The following is a 27971-nucleotide window of genomic DNA, read 5'->3' as shown; positions in this document are numbered from 1 at the left end:
AACAGCTTGCTGAATCTACAACAATACTGCTTGGTGGAATCGTGGCAACATTTCCTAGAAAAAGAGAGTAAATAAAAAATAAATCACTTTGTTATGTGTTTATTTTGTCAGAGAGAGATCACAGACCAACTCGGTTTGGAGATAACGATAAAGAACAGTGAAGCATTAGTTTTGATTATCTTGAAACAAGAACCTAAATCAGTGCCCCAGTCCACACTTGGCACCGATCCAGATCAAATTACTGCAAGTTAGATTAAATATTTCACTTAACATAGTTGGGAAACATCACAGACTGATCTTAACACCTACATGCTTTCAACCATCTGTTCTTTTGTTTACACCTCTTCATATCCATGGCAACAACATGGAGGCAGGTAGCTAGTCGGAAATATTTGTAAGTAACATAGCACTCAAAAGATTAATGAGCAGTTTTCTTTTTTCTTTTTTTTTTCAATATGAAAAGGGGGGGGGTTGTATGTATGTGAAACCGGAACAGGTAAATTAACTGAAAATGTACTAATTTAAATACCTGCCTGTCTGAAACAGAATTGTTACAATAGAAACATAGATTTTTGTTTAAACTTGAAAGAGAGTCTGTGAGAAAGTTGTTTTTCGTGAAGTGGGTGTTTCAGTTTAAATTAATCCTTTTATATCTCTAAGTGTCATGGATTATGTGTCTGGATTTTTTTTCCCATATGTATTTCAGAAGTGTTGTTTCCTGGGGATTCTTTCCTTTAATTAAAGGATAGATTGTTCTTCCATTTGCTTTCACATTTTATAAGTATATGGGCTGATAATGAGGCTATGTATCAATGTCTGTGTGTTTTAAGGTGATGCAAAGATGTACATTTAATAAATTTATTTTGCACTGGACTTTAAGTGTTAGTAGGTGTAAATTACAAAATTACAGTACATAAAGGTAACATGGATTCATTTTTCATTTTTAACAGCCTGAAATCAGGTTTCAGGCTGTTAAAAATGAAAAATGAATATACATACAGTAATGTGCAAAAGTTTTAGGCACTTGGGAAAAATTTTGCATAGTGAGGATGTCTTCAAAAATAATGTCATAAATAGTTTTCATTTATCAATTAACATCATACAAAGTCCAGTAAACATAAAAAAAAAAGCTAAATCAATATTCAGTGTGACCACCTTTGCCTTCAAAACAGCACCAATTCTCCTAGGTACACCAGGACACAGTTTTTCTTAGTTGTTGGCAGAAAGGATGTTCCAAACTTCTTGAAGAATTTGACACAGTTCTTCAATCTATTTCGGCTGTCTCTATTGCTTCTGTCTCTTCTTGTAATCCCAGACTAAGTATTTTAAACAGCTACAAATAAAGGTGGTACTGTTTTGGTTTTGAATTTCACTACTTTTTGGCATCACAATGTTTGCACAAGTAAATCCAGAAGTGGAGATGTTTTTGTTCAATTTCAAGTACTTATATGCACCATAAATTATTGAAAAGACTTCTGGCTAATGATACCTGTATTTTTATGTAACTGAACTCATTAAGCTGTGGTTCCTCAGGGATGCAAAAGCATAACAAATCACTTCTAAAAAATGCACATGGTCTGAATAAAATGACATTATTGCTCCTCATGCTAAAGCATTCAATATAAGGGAATACAGTAATTATTATACGAAGAACAAAGGATAAATAATTTACAAAGAATCATTAAGTTAAAGATTTTATTATCTAAAAGTTTGCAGAAAAAATTTAAAACACACAACAAAAAATCCTGAACAGTGAAGACAAACGGATGACATTACAGTGCTTATCACCTTAAATAAAACCCCAAAACAAACAATCTGCTATGAAGTGCTACAAACCATTCTGGGTCTTGGAGGTTAGACTGTTTTTTCCCCTCTTTTTTAATTGTATGAGTGTAAAACGAAATTGAAACATTTTCTAAGCTTCTTTAGTTCACTGATATTTGAGATCAGTTCAAGAGCCATTGTGGTACCAAAAACAAAATATATAAAAATAATTTTCACACAATACATGTAAAGTCTTCAGTAAGCTTTAACCTAGATGTAAAACACAAAATAAAATTTTGGGTTTGTAGCTCAAATGCATAGAAAAGTATGTTCATTCTGAATAAATAGAACAATTTCAAATGTGTAACTGCACTAGTGGTTTTCTAGAAAGACTATAAAACATATCTGACTGTGACGAGTTGTTTCACCACTTATAGTGAATCTGCTGTTATATTGGTTAGAACGATTTTGTAAAATACAGACATCCAGTTCAAAAGTATCACAACATTTTGTATGGAGGTACAATTATGAGTGATTCATTTATGCACTGGATTGTTGTTGCACTGTGATCACTGAATGTCTGAAACAATTTAACATTAGGAAACATTTATCAATCCACTAATGTGTTGTTTTTATTTATTATCTTTGTCATCAACATATGACGGAAATGACAGAAATGTTCTGACTGATAATAAAGGAGCAAGAGAAGAGTTAAAACCTATAAAACAAAAGGTACAAAAAAGTCTTCATTGCTTTGAGATGGAGTGCGATCCAAAATGAAGAGGTCCATGTGTATTGCAAACAGAAGTCTTACAGTCAAGTCTTTGTAAGCAGTTCAGCTGTCAACGTCTTTGTTCACAATTGTGCATGATCAGAAGTCAATATTGGCCGACTTCATAGCTGTGACTCAGTTCCGTAGTTTACAAGCCACTTCAATGAATGGCAGTGTCTGAAAATGTACTTCTTTTTTACGGTGAGTGGCAGAAATCCATCAACATGACTGATGGTTTATTGCCCTCGATAATACAACCGTATGATCTCAGTCTTCTGAAATGACGTCTATGTCCTCAGGGCTGCCCTGCTGAGTTGCTACCCTCCAGCGGCTCATATGCTGGCTACCTTTCTTCTTCTGCTGGGAATCCGGTGACTCTTCCTCCAACTTCTGTCTTTTGTGCTTGGTCCTTCTGTTCTGGAACCAGACCTTCACCTTAACAGGAGCAAGAAAGAGAAGCCATATCAATTTATAAGCTTATCTAGCCATCCAGCAAAATATATTTCAAGATATATTTCAAGATCTTTGAAAATGCATCTTTATATTGTTTTGTTTTATTTATTTTGAGGTAAAATATCAAAATGTTTAAAAAGTGAGAAGTAAAAAAGTTTTAAAGTAATAAAATCACAAAGTTTTTGTCCTTTGAAAGAAACAAAAATCAAAATTATATGGCAGCTTCCCTCCTTGTATTTTTCCAGACTTAAACATATTTATGCATGCTGATAAAAAAAAAAAATTAAAAAAAAGAAAAAAAAGAAACATGAAATATGCTTGTTTATGTAATCTCTCAATCTGCTGACAAAATTATATTTATTTTTAATGATCTCTACTGCAATATGCCTTAAAAGTTTGGACACACTTGAGTGAATTTGTTATTTTCATGATCCTAAAAACCTTTTGATGTAAAGAGTTACGCTTAACTGCTTGAAAGTAGTTTTTTTAGACAAATATAAATTGTGCCTATGCACAAATTTCTTTACAACAAGGTTGTATTTATTAACAATAGTTCACTACATTGGTATCATGTAATAACAATGGACAACACTTTTTAGCAATGTTAATTTCAACATATATTCATTCATTTTAAACATAACCTGTAATATGTTAACATTGTTAATGCAAACTCCAGCCAGGTCTCCTAAGCAACCAAATGGGCCCGGTTGCTAGGGAGGGTAGAGCCACAGGGGGTAACCTCCTCGTGGTCATGATTAGTGGTTCTCGCTCTCAAAGGGGTGCGTGGTAAGTTGTGCGAGGATCGCGGAGAATAGCATGAGCCTCCACATGCTGTGAGTCTCCGCAGTGTCATGCACAACGAGCCATGTGATAAGATGCGCGGATTGACCGTCTCAGAAGCGGAGGCAACTGAGACTTGTCCTCCGCCACCTGGATTGAGGCAAGTAACTGCGCCACCACGAGGACCTAGTAAGCAGTGGGAATTGGGCATTCCAAATTGGGGAGAAAAGGGGATTCAAATTTTTTTTTTAAAAACATTGTTAATTCATTATGAACAAACATGAACTAACAATGAACAATTGTGTTTTTACAAATTAACATTAACCAGTATTAATTAATGCTTTAAAAATATATCATTCATTTTTAGTTCATGATACCTAATGCATTTACAAATGTTACAAATTAAAAACATTAATATATTTATTCTATATTCATTCATTCCCCAACTTTCATTTGTATTATTTCATAGTTTTAATGACTACTATTATTCTAAAATGTGCAAAATAGTAATAAGAAAGAATGAGTAGGTGTTCAAACTTTTGAAAGGTAGTGTATTCTTACTAGGTCAGCTTGATAGAGACAACAGTTTGTAAAAAGAAAATCCAAAATAAAAGTAGTTCTAAAAACAAAATGATTGAATTTAAAGATGAGCCAGTCTTATAACACCAGTAGCTGTTTTCCTTTATCACAACAGACATTGCTCAAGCCTAACAATCTTAAACAAGTATGTATGTGAAGCTGATTGTGAAATTATCCCAAAAATACTTGTTGAATGCATGCTTTGGCATTGATCTGGCCTATCCCAAGGCAATGAATGATTAATTACTTCCGTCCTGTCACGATGTCAAAGGCCTATGAATGAATGTGTGTTCACACGCTGCGGTGTTTACAAGCTCAGTGTGGTGGAATGCAGCCGCGTGCGCCCCTGAAAATTCTGCCCTCTTACCTGTGTCTCTGTCAGGCACAGCCCGTTGGCTAGCTGCTTCCGCTCGGCTCCCACCACGTAATGGTTCTTCTCAAAGGCACGTTCCAGCCGTAGCAGCTGTGATGGGGAGAAGGCCGTGCGGATGCGCTTGGGCTTGCGGGAGAAAGGCCCGTGTAGCAGCAGGTTTTCTGGGCTACTGTCTTCACCTGTAGAGGACAATCAGTTGAAGAGAGAAAGAAAAGTTAATCTGGCAAAAAAAAAAAAAAAAAAAAAAAAAATGTTTTTAAATAGTTTAAAAAAAAATCTGATATGCTCTGTGATGTGGTTCAATAAAAATGATGATGACATTATTGACATCATAATGACATCATTGCATTGCTCCTGATATATAACCTTTTTTATTATTATTTCATATGTCTGAAATAAGGAATATAGGCCAATATATATAAATATCTCTCAGGGATATTTGTTAGTGATGTGCATTTAATGCCATTTTATGCTTTGAAAATAACATTAGGCTAATTTTATTATTTTATTTTTAATATATTATTTTATTATTATTTAATAGCAACCTTCACATTGACATTCAGCATATGCTTTTATCCAAAATATGTGCTTTACATTGGCATGGCAATGCATATATTAAAAGCAGGATTGCATGTCTTAATTGTGCCACACTTGAGCTGATTTGAATAATTCCATGTCGGTTACAGACATGGGTTACGTGAGGTGTGTTCACACCGCATCATTCATACCAACTGAAATTCTCAGCACTCGGAAAGCTTTCTCAATGCATTCAAAGAGAAGACTTTCTCCTTTGAGCCTGATAATATGGCATTACCCTGATTTTCATACAAATGCAGGGCTTTAAAGTCATGATGCTGAATCATAGATCAACAACAAACGTTGAAAGATGCAAAAACAACTGAGATAGATTTATTAATTGTCAGTTAAGCAAGTCTAAATCCTTTACGTTTACTCTGATTTTATTCAGCATGGGGCAATAATAAAATTTTGCCTTTATCGTTTTCACACAAGCGTGATCTTCACTTGACCATAAGCAACATCTGGAGAGCATAATCCATTTGTCAATTATTGCAAACACACAGAAAAAGAAAAAAAAAAAAAATTTCATAAACAAATGGATGTGTAATTTACGTGACCATTTTAGTGTTTAGTGAGCTATGCTTAAGAATATTCAGAAAGATGATGACCACAGTCAAATATAAACAAAATATTCTCTCGGAGCGATTACAGAGAGGATTATATAGCACACAGAAGTGACAGATCATGAGCTTATGTCAATGAAAAAATAACCAAAATGTGTCATCATTCGCATCAGGTGTACAATCGCAAACGTACATCTTTAGCATGCAAACGTCTCGAATAGATGTTTGTCTCTATAACGACTTCAACCCCTTCTGTATATGGTTGGTCCATGCCATAACTCAAGCCATAAAGATGTTTAAACTGTCAATTCCAATGGTTACAGAGATATTCATATATTAAATGGATGTTATGAAACATATTCATCCAGAAATACTTTCCCAGCATACAATATAATTGCACAACACCATCCACTAACCACACATTTACAAACTTTAAAATCCAAATTGTTCATCGTAAGATTTCAGTTAACTGGGAACTCATTCAAATTTTAACACTCATCATCAAAGAAAGCACACTGATGTACCAATTCTGAACACAAAAGATCACTAATGGCATCACCAAAAGATGAAAAGAGGATTAGAATGAGGCTTCTCGGATTTTAAGTCTCTTTAAAAACTCAGAAACTAGCCCTTTATCTGCAGACAATAGCTTTAAACTGACTCCTTTCAGAGGGGCATTAAACCATCACAGAGAAGCAACTTCAGCTCACACCACAGCTCCTCTACCCTGCTTAATAATACGGTGTCCACAGACATCACTCAGACATGCATTTCTAGGCTTCCCGAATCCCAATGCGGAACAGTTGCAAAATTCAGGGTGTTTGTTTCAGTGCACTGACTGACTAGTGTGTATCGGTTATTCTTGTAAAAGGTTCAATAACAGAGAAGTTCCATTTTAGTAAAAGGTGCATATTTTCTGTCAGAGGACTGTCATTGACAATTGCTTTCAGCTGGTGTGTTGAAAATGCTTTGAACCCCAGAGGCAAAAACAGTGGAGACATCTCCGTGCAAAAATGAGAGAAGCAGGGCCCTGGCAGGGTGGAAAAAATGTAAATAATGAGTTCTATGCAGCTTGAAGGTGTTGACAAACACTCCTTAAACCGTCCTCAAGGTGCGCTGAGAACCAACCAACCAAAAATGGCCCTTACATTAGTGGCTAACTTTTCAAAACTTTACCTGGCCATTTATTTCAAAGATACAGTGGGGTTCAAAAGTCTGATTCCATGTAAAATGGAAAGAAATATTTAATATTCAGCATCTCTGGTCACCAGTCAAATAAGCAAATTTGTGACATTTGCCATGTTAAAGGAATATTCCGGGTTCTATACAAGTTAAGCTCAATCGACAGCATTTGTGGGATAATGCTGATTACAACAAAAAATAATTTCAACTCGTCACTCTTTTTCTTTAAATAAACCAAAAGTTTGTTACAGTGCGGCACTTACAATGGAAGTGAATGGGGCCAATTTTTAGAGGGTTTAAAAGGCAGAAATGTGAAGATTATAATTTTATAAAAGCACTTACATTAATTCTTCTGTTAAAACTTTTGTATTATTTGAGCTGTAAATTAGTTTAAATCTGTGTTTTTACAGTCATTTTAGGGTTCAAGGCATTACGTCATCATGGCAACGAAGTTGTAAAATTGGATATAACTTTACACAGAAAAGGTTATCAAGTGATTTTATCACACTAAACCTATGTTAAAATGCATATTATTTATGTCTTGTGGGAGTACAGGGAGTATTTTAATGTTTACGGATTGCCCCATTCACTTTCATTGTAAGTGCCTGACTGCAACCCAGATTTTCAAGGGACGAGAAAATAAATTTTTGTGGTAATTAACATTATGCCACAGATGCTGTCAATTGAGCTGAGCCTGAGTAGTACCTAAAATATTCTTTTGAATCCTTTAAACAAAAGGTCAGATTTCCTTGCGTACATTGAATCACACACGATGCTATCTGAAACCTTTTCAAATAATTCTGGGATAACAAAATTAGGTTTAGCATACACTTGTTGAGTCCAGCTCAAGTGCATGCTATCATTAAAGCACAAGGGGGACTCAACAAATACTAAGAAATAATACAATTCATGTTTATTTTATTTCGAATCAACTTTTCACTTAAATTGTTATGCTTATAACATAATTTGTAATTTACATACTACATTATATATGTAAATAAATAAAAAATTCAAACACATTAAAATAGTAGCATTTTTACAAGTGGACTTGTATATTCAACAAGAGAATTTCAAATCTTGTTCTTGTGCACTCAGTTTGCAGTCGCCATGACCATGTGTCACATCACCTCCATGTCTCTCTCTCTAGAGAGAAGTGGTGGCTCAGACTAGCAGGCCAGAACACTGACAGAGAATCAAGCCTCCTGAAGAGCAGGGAGACCCTCCGGGGGTTTGGACTCAAACATGCACTGGCCTATCTATGGCAAGAAAGCGCCCAACATGAGGAAAAGGGAACCAGATGGCACCCAGATCAGCTTTACTACCATTCCCTTGGCACAAACAATCTTGGTCTTGTCAGCGTTGTTCTCATTACAGGCAGGGAGAAGGGTGGCCTATAGTGGGAAATAAAGAGACTGTACCCTTTGGTCACTCCTACAGAATTCCCTGTTATGGTTCCTCTGAACAGGATCAGAATTTTCTATATTTACTTACTGTTAACCCAAAAAATTGTGTTAAAGAAATATTACCTAAGTCAATATTTTAAGTCTCAACTGCTATTTTTATTATTTTAGCAAATGGATGCTTTGGAATGGGCCCTCTTTAAGTGAAAAAGAGAAGGATAAAGAGTCTGATGATACTGTTCATGCATCTGGAACCTCAAAGATTTGTTTTGTCACCTGATAGTGCACAAAAAAAAAAAATCTGCACAATGACGATGCCAAGTCCATCTGCTTTTTGTAGAAGACCGTCTGACCTATTTCCTATCGCTATCTGTACCATATACACACACGTCTGTGAAACGCACCCACAACACAGAACCCTGTTCATGTACAACAGCAGGCCAGTCTGGGATCCTGTTTACCTTGTCCTGCATGACGGATCCGAGGACATGGACACATATCTTATCCTATTCAGGAAGTGGTAGAGTTAAAACCCATGCACACATTAGTGCAGACAAAAAAGTGACACTCTCACGATAGGTGATCCTTTCCCACCCAATCCCCTCGGCTGTATTTAGTCTTGTCTAAACAGTAGTTTTTGAGGTTACTGGACACCATCAGTGAGTGGATCTGCTCTGTGTGTAAACAAAGAGGCTCTATCTGAGCCCCGGATCTGAGTAATAGTGACAACAACCTCTGACTTCCACCAATTACCTGAGCAATGCCCCCGAGGACTGTGTTGCAGCTCAGCACCCTAACAGCACACCTAATGTTGCTGGGCTTCCCATCACAGTGGAGTCAATAAGTAAGACTGGGGCCAGAGTTACTGATAGCTGCTTTAACAAACTGCCTGGTAAATAGGGCCACCAGGTATCGATTACACTTTTTAAAGGACTCTGCAAACAGCACGATCAAATCATCTTGACCTTAAAAAAAATCATATATATATATATATAAATATATATATATATAAAGAAAAAACGAAGATATATATATATATAAAAAGAAAAAAACGAATATATATATATATATATATATATATATATATATATATATATATATATATATATATATATATATAAAGAAAAAACGAATATATATATATATATTTTCTTTATATATATATATATATATATATATATATATATATATATATATATATATATATATATATATATATATAGCCTAAAAAAGTTTGACAGAAATTTTTAGAAACATTAATCTCATTGTGGTAAATAAAATAAAATGTTAAACCTTGAAAGGATCAAACAGCTTTAAAATATTTTAAAATGCGAATAGTCTTTTTTTATTATTATTATTTTAGCCAAGATAACTGCAAATATCTATTAACACTGTAAAGTGCTTCCCCAAATTATTGTTTCAAAAGCTAAAATTTGTAATAACATATATTATACACATTTATTATTAAAATATTAGAATTATATTTTATAAACGAATCTTATATTTTGAGAGCTTTATACGTTTGCGACCCATCATAACACGTATGTTATATACGTGTTATAGAGTCTCGAACATAAAGAAACTAATAGTTGCCTGTAACGCATTGAGGAAATCATTCAAATATCCACATACATTAGTAATTGTAATTATTTCTGTCCCTCCATAACATATGTAATAGTGTAATAAAATTAACAATGTTTTGGGTGTAGGCTGTAAACTGCAGAAATCCCATATTTAAGAAGATACATAGCCTAAATAAATAATTAAATAATAATTTAAAAAAAAAACTTTAGCGTCAAGTAACAACACAATAAATTAAGCCTACTTCAAATTTATTCATATTAAAATGTCAGTTTAAGCAGTTTTCCTAAATGGATGAATTAGATTCATTTAAGTAAAATATTAAAACTCACTAGCAAGAGGCAGAACATTTGTCTTCGTTTTCAGTTTATACTTCAACACATTATTTATCATAATGCATTAATAATGAATCACTTATATATTCTACAATAAGGATTTAGAACGGTTTGAAACAAACACGAAATATATTGAATTTTGTTTGAATATCTTAATTATAGAACAACGTCCCTAACTTCTATATAAACATGTCCTCATTAATTAATTACTATACATGTATAAGTACATTTGGAGTTAATTGGCTGATACAGCCAAAATGAACGCTTCAGCTAATTTAAAGTCAAACCGTTGTTGTTGTTTTTTTTTTTTGTTGTTTGTTTGTTTTTTGTTTTTTTACACAAAAAATAATTATCTTGCAAAGCAGAATTTGCCGATGGTTATTATAACACATTTAAAATTAGTCTACCGATCGAAAAAGAAAAAAATAATACGATTGAGAGACCAAATAGAGGACAATTTACGACATCGGATCGGTGCGCTTTGATCGTCTAAAATACGGATATGAAAGTTAAAATAAAATATTGTTGAAAACAATATTAGCCTATGACATTCAGAAACCATTGATCAATTAGACCTGATTATGTTGCACTGAAAGCGAATTTCGTTGAGTAGGCCTATGAAATGTTAAAGCCAATATTTTATTTCACTTTATTGTAAAAGTCAATATTACTGAACACAGTTTTTCAGTCCGCTCTGTACCTTGGAATCGGTGTCCCAGATATCTGTTCCGCAGCACCCATGGGTAGAAGTTCAAGGTGTCCCCCTGATGCGGACTGAAGAAGGGCTGTGTGGGGATCTGAAGGTGACGCAGAGACAGGCCTGCGTTGGTGGAATGAGTGGCCGGATCTGTGAACATCATCTCTGGGCTGCTGCCGTACAGTGTCCTGCCTGAGTTCTGGAAGCAGCTCCCAAAGGGAGATGGATGCATGGATTCATTAAATCTCAGAGCTGTGGGTCTGATGGGCTCATCCGCAGCAGCACTGGAGGAATTCGAGTCTTTGCCCACAAGAGATTCGATGGTGAAGCACTTCTTATTGTACTGGAACATTGTGATGATCAGTAAATAAATAAATTTAAAAATAATAATAATTAAAAAAAAATTTAAAAAACAGCCAAATAAATAAAATAATAAAAATAACAGATGCCTATACAGGTGACCTGGGAATTCAGTCTGAAGCCGATGATGGAGTGAACTCACGTTTAAATAAAAAAAATCTAAAAAATTTATTTTTTACATGGCCACAGTCCCTCTACAATCCATAACTTCACAAGTCTCCTTGCTCCTTGAATTTCGTGGCTTGCAATATTCTCCCAATAGCTGGATACAGAGGTGAGAGTTCTGACTTTGTCAATTTGAAGCACTCACGAGCTTGACCGTCACCAGTAATGATCAAATTAATTCAGATCTCATCTCTTGCATGTCCTTATCAAAGCAAAACGAATGAGCTTTCAGCTGTCTCATTGGTCCGTTTGATGTGATGCGGGCATCAGCTCCTCCGGTGTAGATCGCTGCCAGCTCTATGATCGATGCTCCGTCAGCTTTTGCGCGAGCGCTTGTCAAGTTCCAACTTCAACACCTGCACGCGGATCTCCCCCACTTAAAAGGTGTGGTGCGCATGCGCAGATGGATTAGCGTGGTGCTAACAGGAAAGTACAGCCATTTTGTGTCGTGTGAAGTAATTCTGGATTTGATCAGCAAGAGTTCAACATGTACCTGAAATGTCAAAATATATCTATTATATTTAGATTAGACACACATTTAAGAAGAATAGGCTAAATGAGTTGTTGAATGGTTACAGTTGAAAAGTCAAAGGCATTTTACTATATAAGTTATACAAGTTATTTTACATGCAGAAAAAAGCTAATTTACTAAAAGATTTCATAAATTTTGCTTTTAGCTTTAATGCTTTTTATTCTACCGTTACAGTAATTTAACAGGCGCATAATTCTTCTAGATAGTCTATTCATTTATTATACATTTTTAGATATATATATATATATATATATATATATATATATATTAAATACTGTGAATTGGTTAATTTTTTAAAAGCCGATAAATAGGTCAAATGTGAAAATGTTGTAAAAGTGATTCGTTTATAAGGTAGCATAAAATTGTGATTTATTGTTTTGCATCTTGTAGTGTATTATAATCAAAGCGCTAACATTGACCATTTAAAATCAATGTCTACAAATAAGTAGTCTAACTGAACTTAAATTAAGAGGCACTAATAATATTTAATATTATTATTATCATCATCATCATCATTATTGTTGTTGTTATTAATAATAATAATCCAACACCAGCCTATAGGCTAATAACAGCCTAAAACATGCATTACATTTGCTGTCACCGCCATATCAATTTCATCATCATCATCATCACTATCAATCCTTGTAGTGATATAATTACTTATAATTATTTTTATCAATACAATATTATTTTCATCATTATTAGCCTATTATTTTACTACCATTATACTATTGTTGTTGTTGTTGTTGTTGAAAGAGCACTGAATAAACCTCATTAAATTATATTCTTTATAGAAAAGATAACTGAAATACAGGGAAGTTTTTAAATGCATTTAAGTTAAATTAGGGGAGAGTAAAAAAAAAAAAAAAAAAAAACAGCAAATCTGATGTAATACATCACGACACATCACTCATACAGTGCAGAGATTTGTATTTTATTTAAAGAATATCATCATGGCTTGTTAAGCAGTTTATGAAGGTGTCTTAATGAAGCAGACATAGATCAAGGGAATGGGGCATTGATCTCTCGGCTTGATATGTCTCGAGTGCCTCTCCTTGTCTCATTTGTCAGTAACAAACGTAATAAGTTGTTGAGAGAGGATGGAGGCTAATGGGGTGGATCAGAGTCTCAGAAACCCCGGACAGATGTCACCCTTTTCAGAAGGAACAATCGTGGCTCAGGAACCACACAAAAGCCCCCCTGCTCAGGCCTTTCACAATCCACACAGCGAAAACCCATGTGAACCACGCAGGGCACAGACCTCATTGAACCCCAAAGCAGCCCGTCTCCAGCCCTCTTGTGCCTGCCTTCTTAGGCCCTCTGCATATAATTAATAGCTTTCTCTGGCTAATTTTGTCCCCTTTGCCTCAAATACAAATGGCCATTAACAACTATTAATTTAGCCTCTGGCAATTGATTGCAGATTGTGCACAGCTGAAAGGCTATAACAGTTGGAGTTTTTGTAAGCACTCTGGGTGTGAAGGCGAGTTAAAATGTGATTATTGTTCCCCTGCCTGGAACTAACTGGTTTTAAACCCTCTTTGAACATGGAGCAGCCAAGAATGGTTATTTCACTAGTCATTAGTTGACTCAGAGAGGGTTAATGAAATGGATGACAATCAATGCTTAGAGAAATTGGGAACATGATGGGAAAAAAATATAACGTTAATTAATACCTATTCATGATAAATATATATAAATATAAAAGATAGACAAAGAGAAATTACAAAAAGGCTAAATCATTTTGTCCAGTTTTAAATTATCTTAGATTATAAATAGAACAAAGTACTATTAGTAGTGTTAAATGACAGCGACAATAAAATCAATTTAGCAATTGCTAAATTTAGCAGATTAGCATTTGCTTTTTAAAACAGAAAGAAAAAATATTTGAATAATTCAGCTCAATTTGGCATAAGGTTTTGGATTAAAAAAAAACTGAAATCGATTTATATTTACACGTTACATGATAATAATGATGAACAGCAATATAGATAAAGTGTGTAAAATAACTTTAGGGTTAAGGGTTATAAAACACTTTATTACTGGCAAGACACTCAACAATGTTTGCTTTCAGTGCATGCATTAAACAGTTGAATCCCTTTCAAAAGCACAGAGTAAGCTAAAAATATGTGGGGGAAGAGGACAAGAAAAGATACAGTGGTTTAAACACACTGTTCACTATGGCACTCAGAGTTAGGAATATATCTTGCAGTCCAATATGTGAAGAGGTATTAAGGTTTTGTTTTTTCAGGTTATGGAAGCTGGGCAGTTTTATAGATATGATACAGGCTTCACAAGGATTTTGTTACAGTCTTCAATCAGTGACTGAAATGACTTGGGCAAAACAATTTATAGACTTAACACTTTTGTAATGGATTCATCCTTTACGAACAACGCCCTCCAGTGTACCAATCCGTACAGGCAGGCACAAAACAACCCCCTCCAAATGTGCAGAGTCCTGCAGCCGGTTGCATGTAATGTACTAAAAGCTTTGACTAAATTAAAATAAAAATAATAATAATAATAATAAATTATATATATATATATATATATATATATATATATATATATATATATATATATATATATATAGTGTATGTAACCAAAGTGTGATTTACATTTGCTGAAGCTCGACAGGTATGTGCCTCAAATGTAGGCTTTTATTTTTATTTTTTAAATGTAGACTCCTGAGAAAGCCATTATAAATTTATATAAAATTATGGTTTTTCCCAAAATCCCCAAACAAAGACAAAATGTATTAACAGTAACTCCTCTTAGAGCTTAAAGGAATGTTCCGGGTTCAATTCAAATTAAGCTCAATCGACAGCATTTGTTGCATAATGTTGATTACCACAAAAATGTATTTGGACTCGTTCCTCCTTTTCTTTAAAAAACAGCCAAAAACGAGGTGACAGTGAGGCACTTACAATGGAAGTGAATGTGGCATTTTTGGAGGGTTTAAATACAGAAAATGTAAAGCTTATAATTTTATAAAAGCACATGCATTTATTCTTCTGTTAAAACTTGTATTTGAGCTGTAAGGTTGTTTAAATTGTCATTTTTGCTGTCATTTTTGGGTTTGTTGACATCACATCGTTGTAAAGTCCAAGATGTAAAATTGGTTATAACTTTATGCAGAAAAGGTAAGTGATTTTAACACACTGAAGAAAAAAAAAACGGAGTATTTTAACGTTTAAAAATTGGCCCCATTCACATCCATTGTAAGTGCCTCAACGGAACCCAGATTTGTGCTTTTTTTTTTTTTTTTTTTTTTTTTTTTTAAGAAAAGGAGGGACGAGTCAAAATACATGTGTTAATCAATATTATGCCACAAATGCTGTCGAATGAGTTTAACTTGTATTGAACCCGGAACATTCCTTTAAACTATCCAATAAACTTGGAGCAGACCTCCAGACGCTTCAGACTGGATTGGAATCAGAATTGGAATTATGGTTTTCACACAGCAGACAATCAAATCTCTCGGAAAAATCCCATAGATTTACATTGACGCAGGGGCCAGGGCGGATCTACCGGGGTGGCAAATGCCACCATAAGAAAAAGCATTGCCACCCCAGCATAAGTATCCAAATGTATTAATCATAAATGTAAGTATATTATGGTTGATTTTGACATTGTGTAAGGGTTTATTCATGTCAAACTGCCTAAACTCTCACCAAATGCACAAATGACTTCAGACCCATTGACCAATCCCGTGATTGATTACAGCAGCAGCCAATCACAGCATTGACCAATTGCCTACCTTATTGCAGCGCGTGTACAGTGTTTGGGCTCTCGCGCGTTAATGAGCTTATTTCCTCAACAACAATGACCACATAGACAAATACGTGGAAAAAAAGAGGTAAAAGATGAATTAATCAGTTGTTTCCAAGTATTCACTGAATGATTATTAGATACATCGCTGTCAGTTATGGGTTGAGATGGGTGAGACGTGTCCTCACCACTTTTTGAAATAGCTTTCGTCAGGCATGTGTATAATCCACCTGAAAATCTCCAGTTCGTGTGTGTGTGTGTGTGTTACTCTTTCTCTCCCTCTCTCTTAATCGCTCTCAGGTGTGTGTGTGGTAACCAGGTGCTGATTGATGATGGGGTGCACCGATGTTCAGTGTGTTTCCTCCCTATATACAGATGCAGTCTTGTTTTATTCAAATAAATTCCTCTAAAAACTAAAGGCAAAAAGTTACCACTAGATCTAACAGACATGTTCTTAATCATATTGCTGATCTATGTATTCATCTACAGATCAACAAAATCCCAAGACTGATAGTTGCAGATGTAGAAATGAAATTACCATATTATGTGAAATATTTATTTGGGTGCTTGAATCAATCATTAAGTATGACTGTTGATCAAAACAAGTAATTTAAAAGAATCTTTTACTGTACATAACAATTAATATTCATGAGATTTGCAGCTACATTAGGATATTCTGTGTCAACAGCTCCAGAACTAAATGATGAGATGAAAACAGTGGCAAAGTAACTAATCTCTTTACAGATGCCTCATAAAAATATGGAAACATTTTACAATAATTTTCCATTAGTTAATACATTAGGTGTCATGAACAAACAATTAACAATATATTTTCACCAGCATTTATTAATCTTTGTTAATATTAGTTAATAAAAAATCCAATTGTTAGTTCAAGAGTTTATAGTGCATTAACTAATGTTAACAAATACAACTTTTGATTTGATATATGCTGAAATTAACATTAACCAAGATTAATAAATGCTGTAAAAGTATTGTTCATTGTCAGGTCATGTTAACAAATGGAACCTTATTGTAAAGTGTTATCGAAATATAAATAGGAAACTGAACAGGCCATGGTATATCAACTCAGGTTTATGGTCTCTAAATCGATTACTTTGTCACCAGAGTTCTGAGGTAAAGGGATTTAGTGAATTTTATACAAAACATCTTCAAGTTTTTGATGCTGCTCGTGCACATTCAGGAGGTCTAATAATTTAATCTAACATGAAATCTGCAGTGGCCAAGATTACCATGGTAATCATAAATTCGGCCAAATACAGTTTGTACAGTTTTTGTTACTATAATAAAACTGATAGCTTTGCATTAGCCACCAGACACAAAAACTAAAAGATTCTAAAAGCTTTTTACACTATTTAAAGGAGGTCCCACATTAACTCATTGTTACATTAGTTACACTAACTGTAGTACCTACGGTATTTTGGGGGAAACTATAGTTTCCCTAGTAATTTTTTCAAGGGTACCTGGAAACCAGTAGCTAATAATCAAATTTTCATCACTGAAATTAAGCACTAGCTTAAAAACCACATGGACAAACAGTTATCATGATTCAGAAGTCTTGTACCGTTTCAAAAAAGGGAGAGAACATACACAAATACTTAAATACCAAGCAAAACAAAATTCTATTCTCACACACTTACTGTTACTTTGGACAATGCTCTGTTGGTGAATGTGAAGTACCCTGTATTGTAAAACAGAGAATTAAATTTTTGCATTAGTGTCATATTTTCCTGATTTTTAGTAAACAAGCTCTATGCAGTTGTCAAGCAGTTTATTGCCACAGCAAACATAATATATTACATAAACATATTGCTGTTTGGACAGAGTACTGATTCACAGTTTATGTTCAGCCATTACCAAATTTGCTAATAAAAACAAGAAAGATGTGATGTCAGAACTGTATTATCTGTTGCACTGAAATACGTTCATGTTTTTGGCTATAGCTTTTGGAATCTCTATACAGTCCTGTGGATGCAAGCTGCCTGTAACAGCATTCAATGCATTCTGAATTACAAACATAAAGTAAAAAGACAAAAGCAAATTAGGAGACTTTTTTATATATATAAATACTGAATAATGCGCAAATACAAAGTACCCTTAAACCCATGTTTTATACAATAATATTGTCCTTTTTCAAGACACCAAGTATCCAGGAAATAATTCTGTAGTTTCTGAATTCAAGCAAAAAGAAAGTTGAATTCTGTTAAGACAGGGCTGAGCAAAAACTCACAATTGCACTATGAGAAACAGTCCATAAACAGGCCACTGCTAATAAAATATTATAAAATACATCATTAAAAGACTGACATGATGCTGATGCAAACTCAGTGCAGTACCTGACACTGGTCTACAGTTCAGTAAAAAATGAGGCAAGTCAAGGCAGTTATACAGGCAGCGCTTCATCATGGACGAAGTAAATAACACGGACCTATAAAAACAAAACCTCAGAGTCTCTGTCATTTCCCCTAACGTAATCACCAATTCAAGTCCTTTTGGTACGACGATCAGGGTGATATTTCAAGTGTGACCCGCACAAATAATCTGTCAAAGCTGTCCTGCCACAGCAGAGGGAGAATCGGTACAATTCTGGCTTTACAGATCCTGCTGAGGCATATTAGCTGAATTGGCACCATGGGGTCTGGCTGAGGTCACACTCCAGAGACGTGCTGATGACAGTACATGGAGCTCCACTTATGGTCAGTTCCTGTCTGGACTCCACCTTGTAGCGGATGTTAGTTAGGCCACCCTCTGGGTCCACCTTAAATTGCTCCTGAGAAAAGCACATGAAAATATAACCAAATGATTAGGACACATTTCATCTAAACAGGAAAACTTGTACTCTAACAGCTTGTTCTAATAACTGTTCATAAAAATGTTACAACTTCCCACAGCCTTGAAACAATTTTCCTTATTGGTCATATTTACAAACATCTATGGGTGTTTCTTTAACTTAGGGCACTTTCATGTCCCAGGAGTTGATTTTTATTAAATCTAACAGATTTAAGATTTCTTTTTCTTCTTTTATTATATGAAGGTCTCATTAAAACTGCCTTGGAAACTTTTGACCATGCTTTCATCATTTATTTTTGGTACTTTTCAAATGCCTTTTATGTACAGATTTTACTGTTTTACTCTTTTCAATATTAAATTACTTATTTCTATCATTTTTTTTTATTTTTATTACAACCGTCCCACAGATGTGGCTCATTTCTACCAAACCAAACAATTTTGCACCTGATCAAGTGTTTTTTCAAAAGTTGAAGACAAATGTGTTACTAAAGAGTATGCTTGTGCTAAAATAACCAAGAAAAACCAAAGTAAATATTTCCTGTGAGCAGAATATTTTTTATTGGGCATCATTTCCAATCAAGCTGGAATTTTGCCAAATTATGCAAAAGGTGAAAAAATATTGTTTAATTGTGTGCATTTAGGATACATAAAATGTTAGCTATGACATTAGTCTTAGCAAGTCAATGGAGTTTGACTTCATCATCATCATCATTTCCCTCACAGAATTCTATTACACACAGTACAGAATTTGAGATGGAAATGACACAGTGTTGGGAATTCTCATGACTTTCAGAAAAAAATAAACTAGTGATAGTGTTAAAAACATTTCAACAAGGCTTTCCTTTCAAGATCTAGCTTAGTACAGATTCATAAACCCATGTAGACTTTTATTATTATTATTATTATTATTATTTCTACCTGCTTTTGTGCAGCAATCCGCTTCTGATCTCTCTTTCTCCAAGCTGGATCATGGATATGTTTGAATGTTTTAGTTCCTGTAGTAATACCCTTTGGCCTAAAAAGCTGCAGAGATTTATGTTATTACAAATCAAATCATTTTTACCAAATCAGAAATACATCACATTTCAAAAAATATTCATGGGTAAAAGCTGCTCTAATTATAAAGCAAATGTGTTTCTTTCAGTTCTTTTGTACTTGAAGTTCAGCAGTTCGCAGTCTTCTGAAGAATTCATCATCTTCTCTTCCCCATCCCCAGAAGCGATTTGACATTCCATTGCACTTCAGGTAGAAATCAAAAATCACATTTTTTATTTTATGAAACAATAATTATTATTTTTTTGGTATATTTTATTTATCTTACCATCTGATAATGTTTCTTGGTGAGCAACAGGATCCCACCCACATAAGTCTTATAATGATATAAGGGATGAAGCTCTGGTGAGGCCACATGGAAGGGTCCCTCATCTGGGAATCCATAGTCTAGATCCTCATTCTGCGGCAACAAGTCTACATCATGCATCGCAATGTAGTCGGTGTCATTATCACTCTCCATATAGCCAACATTAATAAGTGAAGCTCGATTGAATCTGAAAGACATTAAGTGCATTCAAATAAAAATCCTTATTTGTTTCATCCAAAAGCACAAATTTGATCCTAAGAGATAACACGTGTGTTTTAAAGTAGTGTAGAATTTTTAAGAAAACTACGTAAATATTTTTTTCCCGGCACAATTCTAAAATGTATCATTTTTGTGGTGGGGCCAGTGAAAATGTTGGCAAAGCAATTATTAAAAATCTGAACTACTACTACTAGTATAAATTCTGAACTACTGTCCTGACTAGACTAGCAAAAAAAAAAAAAAACACTGTTCATTGTATAATGAACAAAGAGTACATTAATCATCACACATTACCCAACTTGGGCAATAAACAAACCCCATCGATAAACACAAACATGTAAAAGCTACTCACCGAAAGCGATCCACTTGGTTGATAATGAATATTTTATGCCGTATTTTCTTTTTGTTGAGAAAAGCGTGCATATATGGGACAAATACAAGAAGCTCTTCAAAGCGCTCTCTGAATGGAACGATGAGGGCCATTTTGTGAGGGCCCCAGGATGGGTCATCAACAGAGGAAGCTTGTCTCTCCATAGGACAGGGCTGGTGAGGGAGGTGGCTGTATCCAACAGCCTGGCTCATGTCTCCTGAACAAGTCAGCTGCACCCAAAGAAGAGACCCCAGAACAAACACAATGCAGAGCCCGAAAAGCTTCCAGACGGTGCATTTTCTTGATAAAAAACTGAAAACATAAATGCAAGATAAACTTGAAATGTGACATACAAAACGGCTTTTCAAGCATCATTCAATGGAATCCACGTTAACAACAGTCTCTGCAAACAAAGTCAGTGTTTAAAACTTCAGTTACTTGGATGAAGTTCCAGTCACACTTTACAAGCATGTTAAGATAAACAATGTTAGAATATGATAATACATAGATCAACAGCAACCATAGCTATATTGTGAGACAAACTAGAGTTGTTGGCCTTAAACAAATAGTTCTCATCATTTTCTCACCCTCATGCCATCTCAGATCCGTATGACTTACTTACTTCTGCAGAACACAAATGAAGATTTTTATACAAATATTTCAGCTCTGTAGGTCCATACAATGCAAGTAAATAGTGACCAGAGCTTTGAAGCTCGAGAAAGCACAAAGGCAGTATAAAAGTAATCCATACAACTCCATCTCGATCTGATGTACAGTGAAAAAGGAGTTACATTTTGGTCTGTTCTCACCCAAAACTGACTGGATTGCTTCAGAAGACATGGATTAAACCACTGGAGTCGTATCAATTTTCTTGTATGCTGCCTTTGTGTGCTTTTTGGAGCTTCAAAGTTTTGGTCACCATTCACTAGCACTGTATGGACCTACAGAGCTGAAATATTCTTCTAAAAATATTTGCTTGTGTTCTGCAGAAGAAAGAAAGTCATTCATATTTGGGATGGTATTTATGAGCGTGAGTAAATGATGAGGGAATTTTCATTTGTGGGAGAGCTATTCCATTAAAGACACAGCAGAGCCCATGCATCTGTGCACAGCTGGCTTAGCTCAATGACACAAACTCCTCACACTCCTGAATAAGGCACTACACCACATACTCACTGAACTTCTCCATGATGATGCAGCCTTTGGCTTTCACTTCTTGAAATTATCAAACACAAATATCAGCCACTAGCAAACTGGAATTACATTCTTCCACAGTCACACAGTGGGTTATCCAAACCCACAGAGCACACTTTCCAAATTATTACAACAAACCAGGTATATGAATATATAAGAATAAAATAGAGTGGTTACATGTTCAAAAATGCATTTTATGATCTCAAAATGCTTACCTTCTGTCATCTTTGAAATACAGCACTGGTTTTCTGCGTGAAGAGTACATCATCTTTGTGCCTTCCAGTGCAACAATGTACCACGCTGAAGCAGACAGACTGAATCTATTCACGTATTATTCACCGATACGGGATTTGTTTTAGGATCATGTCACCTACATGTTAAAATCTCAAGTTAAAATATGTTGTTTGTCTCCATCATAAACGATCTGCAACTTTAAATCGCATTCTTCAAGTTGCCGCCTTGAATGCTCCCTTTCATAGCCGATACAACACTAACCGCACTTTAAACGCTAAAGATAAACCATAAAGCTAATTCATGTTTGTTTATGTCTTTTGATGCTTGATTATAGACTCCTGAAATCAGTTACACGTCACTCATAACGGTGTGATAAATAGCAAGCGCAGGACTCGAGCTCGCATTCGTGTCGCGACTTGACTAGAACAGCTGTCTGAATTACTTTCGTGTGCGTTACAAGCCGCAGACATACTATCTACTTTCCGCTTATTTTATACGCGGCGTCATTGACGATAAACGTTCGAAAACTTAATGTAGAACTGTGACAAAAGAAAAAAAATCACACGCTGGCTGGTCTCGTTTAGTCCGTCCGTATAATATTTCCCGCGAAACAAAGAACGAAATTGAGTTCCTAGGCTTTTCTGAGCATTTTGTCTTTAGATTGATCGGCTGGTAGTGTGTAGCAACATTAACAACAATTAAAGCTAAAAAAAAAAAAAAAAAAAACTCACACAATTTTATAAATACAAGTCGTATAAACAACAAAAATATCATATATACATGATTAACAGGTAAAGCTACTGTCATTAACTAATTACTATGGCAAAATCTATATATGCTAAAATGAGAACTTTCCTGACCCATGACTTATAATAAAAAAAAAAAAAAAAGACATTATATGTTAAAAAATATATTTATTTAAATTCTTTATCTTATTTATGAATACATTTTGGATGGTTTATACATACTTTTATTTTTTTATTATTTGTTTATTTTTTCCTTCACCTGTACTTTGTCTTTAAGATTGAATTCATACATTGTTTGATCTTATTGAACATTTATATAGAAAAAAACCACAGTTTTACCACCATTTGTGGACTTTTCAGACGGTCCTTTACCACATCCTCCACAGTATTAGCACATTTTAGCACAATGTGTGGAATTTTCAGATGGTCCCTTACCCACCGTAGGCAAATTTTCCAACTTATATCAATGTTAAATTGGCGATCTGGAACGATTTCACCGTAACGCCATCTGACCAGCTTAAATACGGGACAAATCGCGTCCTGTATTGATTAAATACGGGACTATCCCGTATTTTACGGGACGGGTGGCAACCCTATTTATAAAGGCTGTTTTTGTTTTTTTCTACATGGAGACCGCCATGGTAGGATCACAGGACCAACCGAATACTGCTCGCTTCAATATTAGCATCCGCAGTGTTTTTGGATACTCTCACTCATTGATTAAATAAATCATGGATGTCTGAGTCGTGAACTTCTACAATGGGTTCGTATTCTGAAAACTACATTTTGAATGATGCTGCATCCAGAGCCCTAGGTGCCAGTGTAAGTCCAAGACGATATAAAACCAAATGAAAAGAGTGCACCTTTAAAATCTGTGTCGCAAGTTTAAAGTCCAAAACTGTAAAAATGTGAGGCTGAAATGGATCAAGTGTTACCTTTTCTCTACAGGTAGCAGTTTTAGGTGAGGTTTCATTTGTCTGTGCCAATTACAACCATACATTATGATTTTTAAAAATAATTTCTAACAAGAAAGTGTAAATCTCAGTTCTAAAGAGCTTGAATAATTTTTTTATTTCTGAAGACATTTTCAAAGTGTGATGAACATGGTGTTAGTAAAATTGGCCACATCTACTACCACACATTTATCAACGTATTGCAGAACTTTCTTGACAACCAGTGTTTCAATTAGACAAGCTATCTGTCAGTCAAGCTCTATCACCAAGACAAATTCCATGTATGCATAAGCATACCTGGCAATAAAGCTGATTCTTATATGCCCATTGGCCATAGTATTATACTCCTCTCTTATATTAATTGCTCAAAGTACCAATATCTCATAAAGGCCACTTAACCCAAATGAATATGAAGAGGATTATAATAGACAAGTCAATAGTGGGGGGAGTGGAAAGCTTTATTTTTGAGTGCAATTATGGGGTACATTTCTTACCAACAAAACTTTTCCCTCCCCTGTCCCTACTTGGAAAAAGAAACCCATTTCCCTGTGGCTGCTTATAAACTAAAATGATAAAAAAAAAAAAAAAAAAACACTTTGATAAACTTTTATAACGTACAAACGTGAGAAGAGCACTCAAAACCTATGCAAAACTATGTTTTTGAAAGAAAATACAACATACATTGAACAAAAGACTCCAGTAATGCAAAATTTAAAAAAATAATAATCACAACTACCTAAAAAAAAAATTAAACAGTGTATTCTGGGCAGCTTGTTTAATTTTTTTTTTCTTTAAAGAAAAATAAATATAAAATGATTAAGGTCAATTTAAGGGTGAAGCAGTCATTGAAATCTCTATACATCTGCATGAGTATTTGACAACAGGAAAAATAAAGATGTACAAAACAGAGACATAAAAATTATGTACTGTATGTCCAAGATGGTATATAGTTCTCCCAGGGCATTGTTGATGAAAATTCATTATAATAAAATATGCCTACATTCAGTTAGACAAAGTATAGTTAATGACAAATGTAAGAAGATATTCATGAAAATATATATCCCAGAAGTATTTATTTTGATGTGCAAGGTAATCACTCTGGTTATATGCATGTATACTTAAACCTTTTAACTTTTGATAACTACAATTTGCCATTTATTTGGATATGTGCATATGATAAACATGTATACATACTGTTTGGTCAACACCAAATTGTAGCTGTCAAAAGAGAAGCGGCATAAAATTAATCTCATCTGGGGGGGGGGGGTCCAAGAAAAGAAAACATTGTTTAACCAAGTGTAACCAGAATATAAAAGAAAACAACAACAAACATTCACTCTGAGAAAAACTCTTTAAATATCGAACTAATTACTCCATAAAGACAAACAAAAGACATTTACACCTGCCACCAGGATGAACGCTGTTCTTTTTGTCTTGTAAATGTTTAACCAAATAATCCATGTAGAAAAACATCACACTCACAGCCCTTGATACAGTTAATAGTAACTTCATCACTTTTACCCAAACAAATGTCAAAATGTTGTAACAAGCTATGGGGCTTAAAAAAAAAGAAAGAAAAAGGCATTCACTATGCAATTGCGTTTGACTGCAGTAAATTTACTTGGCTGAAACACTCAGAGTGGTTTTCACCCTCAAACAGCCAACAACAAACTGTAATGTATATCTGAACAGAAACTATATTCACATTACATGGGGGTGTGGCACTGAAACAAACAGTGTGAAATAAATCTCAAAGTAGGACACAACGAGAGAATTTAGGGTGGGAACGGAACGGAGAGCATGTTGAGTTTAGCAGTTTTGACCACACATGACCCGTTAATCTTCAAAATTTTGTGTACTGTATCAACTGACATCACAATAAAAAAAAAATCCAAACAGTTCTATACTAATTTCTTGGCCTCAAAGAAGCTCTTGAGATGTCTCATTTGCCAGAAACCAATGGCCACCAGAATTAGAGTCTGGACAATAGACCACCACAGAACCCTCTGATTGGTGCTCTCGCTTGTCTGTCTGAAGCGTTCCTCTCGAAACTGCAAGTAAAACAAGAATAACATCAATAATGTTCAGATAAGGTCCAGGAAATAAAGCCAGAGTGTAGCATTTTATGCAAACAAAACTTTATATTTCCAGCATATCTGTATGACTGTAAAAGTAATTAAAAATCTGATTCTGATTCCAATCCCACTTCACTAATCCAGTTCCTTAACAATGATTATTTCTGTAATTAAAAAAAATAAATAATATATATATATATATATATATATATATATAAAAATTATGGACAATAATTGCACAACAATTCTTGTTGCATTCACTACCCTCTGCAACCTGTTTTCAAATGATGAGATATTTCAGAAAACAGATGTCATGTTTTACTACAAAGCCAGCACAGTAGTGGCATGCATACCAGAGTTTTAATGGTGAAAAACAATGAATTAGGTGCGTGAGAGTAGTTTGTTGATTCTAGTGGACAGCTGACAGGAAAATAAAACACACTATTCATCATGACAACGGCAAAGTTTAAGGTGGCTCTGATGCGTATATTTTACTACGGTGTTTTCTTCACATTGGTGAAAGGGCGTAGACATTCCAGAACTGTAAGCAAACCATGGAAATCTTTTTTTATTTACATTTTTTTATGGAACTGGTTCTCAATAAGCATTGTTTTTTGATTCCCAACCGAGCAGGACACTTACCCTCTGATAGTTCTGCTCTTTTTGGATCTGATCCACCTGCTCCATCAACTGTCGCACCCTCAGTTGCAACTCAGTGAGCTTGTCTTTGGCAGCAATTTCTGCATAGTTGTTTGTATGCTCACCAACTTGGATATCCAGGTGAACACGCTGTATTAGAAATACAAAAAGTTCAATAAAAATTTGATGCCGTTTTACCGTGAAAACAACAGGCATTCTATTTATGAATAAAGTGTAAGATGAACATACAGCATGATGCATGTGTAAGGTACATGATTGAACTCACAAGCATTCCCCCAGCAAACAGAGCAAATTTGGAAGAATTGGAGTGCAGGCAGATTTGATGCTCTCCAGGTGTGTGGGAAGTGAAGGTGAACCTGCCCTCTGATCCATACTGACGGGACAGGATTACCTGAAATCCAGGAAAGATAAGCAAAGGAGAACATGAAGAATTACAATACTGGACTTTAAATATTCCTTACAAAATCTCTAATCAAGCTGACCTTCTCATCAGGATCTTTCACTTCCACAAACATCCCAAGTCCTTGAGTAGCAGGCAAATACTCTTCTTTCTGCTTGTCATAGAGCTGTGTCCGGTAGTTACCTGGGTAATACAGAATGCCATAGTGGTAGTAAAAATGTGAAAGTCACTACAGTGTAGCACAAAACACCAGAATGGAGTTCACAATGACCCATGGATAGAGACACACCAAAAGTGCAGGTCAAATGCATTTACTTAGACTGGGGAGTTATGCCATCTTCAGTTTATATTGCAATATATCACTTGAGTATTCAGGATGTTTCACAATATCTGATCCTGTCTAACTTTTCGAAGTATAACATTGTCTTAACAACTTTATACAATGCTACCAAACCTTACAAAAATCCACTAATGTTGCAATCCAACCTAGAAAAGTAATCCCACCTTAGTTTTCTGTTTGTTTTCATTCATCTCGGCCATCGTAGAATATCAGACAGATTCTATTAGTAAATATCTCCACGTTCTTTTTCATTCGTTCTATTAGTTCTCCTAAAAGCACATTAAGTCCAGCTGGTTGCCAACGAATCAACTTTGCCTGACAAGCCTGCTAGTTAGCATTGGGCTAAGCATTAGCGTGCACTGCTAGGCTGGCGATTCCTGCTTCTCATACTTACCTATTATCATGGTCTCGTCTGGTATTTCTTCTATGAAGCATTTCTTTTCAGTCTCGCCGATATGAAAGTACAACGAAGATACAGAACTGATGTAAATGTTTAACAACAACACTAAATAAAGTGTAAGCTGCTTTCTGATTGCCACCATCTTGACACTGCCGGTGAAAAGTGCACTGCGCCTGCGTAGAAGCTCCAATGCCACGTAACCCAACGTTTGCCATGCTCCAATCACAAGCGTTTTTCCAGTAATCGCGTGTTTGTTCATGGTCATTGTAGTTTTTGGTACTTTAGGTCCTGCTAAGTATGTCTTGAGATCTACACTCGTTCATCGG

The 27971-nt window shown here is 34.9% G+C and overlaps 3 protein-coding genes across 3 annotated transcripts; all 3 read right to left on the bottom strand.

Annotated features, from left to right (window-relative positions):
• Window positions 1–1690: 1690 nt before the first annotated feature.
• Window positions 1691–17580, bottom strand: LOC127418009 (homeobox protein EMX1-like). Its single transcript, XM_051658320.1, has 4 exons — window positions 17545–17580; window positions 11062–12076; window positions 4716–4900; window positions 1691–2971 (listed from the first exon to the last, which is right to left on the bottom strand). The coding sequence occupies exons 2-4, from the start codon at window positions 11408–11410 to the stop codon at window positions 2804–2806; spliced, it is 702 nt and encodes a 233-aa protein (XP_051514280.1). The 5' UTR covers window positions 11411–12076; window positions 17545–17580; the 3' UTR covers window positions 1691–2803.
• A 78-nt stretch (window positions 17581–17658) lies between these two features.
• Window positions 17659–22666, bottom strand: b4galt7 (xylosylprotein beta 1,4-galactosyltransferase, polypeptide 7 (galactosyltransferase I)). Its single transcript, XM_051658313.1, has 6 exons — window positions 22053–22666; window positions 20626–20955; window positions 20016–20241; window positions 19850–19933; window positions 19613–19717; window positions 17659–18674 (listed from the first exon to the last, which is right to left on the bottom strand). The coding sequence occupies exons 1-6, from the start codon at window positions 22103–22105 to the stop codon at window positions 18519–18521; spliced, it is 954 nt and encodes a 317-aa protein (XP_051514273.1). The 5' UTR covers window positions 22106–22666; the 3' UTR covers window positions 17659–18518.
• A 1206-nt stretch (window positions 22667–23872) lies between these two features.
• On the bottom strand, window positions 23873–27806 carry tmed9 (transmembrane p24 trafficking protein 9). The gene is made up of 5 exons (XM_051658321.1): window positions 27640–27806; window positions 26988–27088; window positions 26771–26896; window positions 26488–26634; window positions 23873–25821 (listed from the first exon to the last, which is right to left on the bottom strand). The coding sequence occupies exons 1-5, from the start codon at window positions 27785–27787 to the stop codon at window positions 25672–25674; spliced, it is 672 nt and encodes a 223-aa protein (XP_051514281.1). The 5' UTR covers window positions 27788–27806; the 3' UTR covers window positions 23873–25671.
• Window positions 27807–27971: the final 165 nt, after the last annotated feature.

This window comes from Myxocyprinus asiaticus, chromosome 27 (assembly GCF_019703515.2).
Source record: "Myxocyprinus asiaticus isolate MX2 ecotype Aquarium Trade chromosome 27, UBuf_Myxa_2, whole genome shotgun sequence".
Lineage (NCBI taxonomy): Eukaryota > Metazoa > Chordata > Actinopteri > Cypriniformes > Catostomidae > Myxocyprinus > Myxocyprinus asiaticus.
This window is presented reverse-complemented; position numbering and strand designations above follow the sequence as displayed.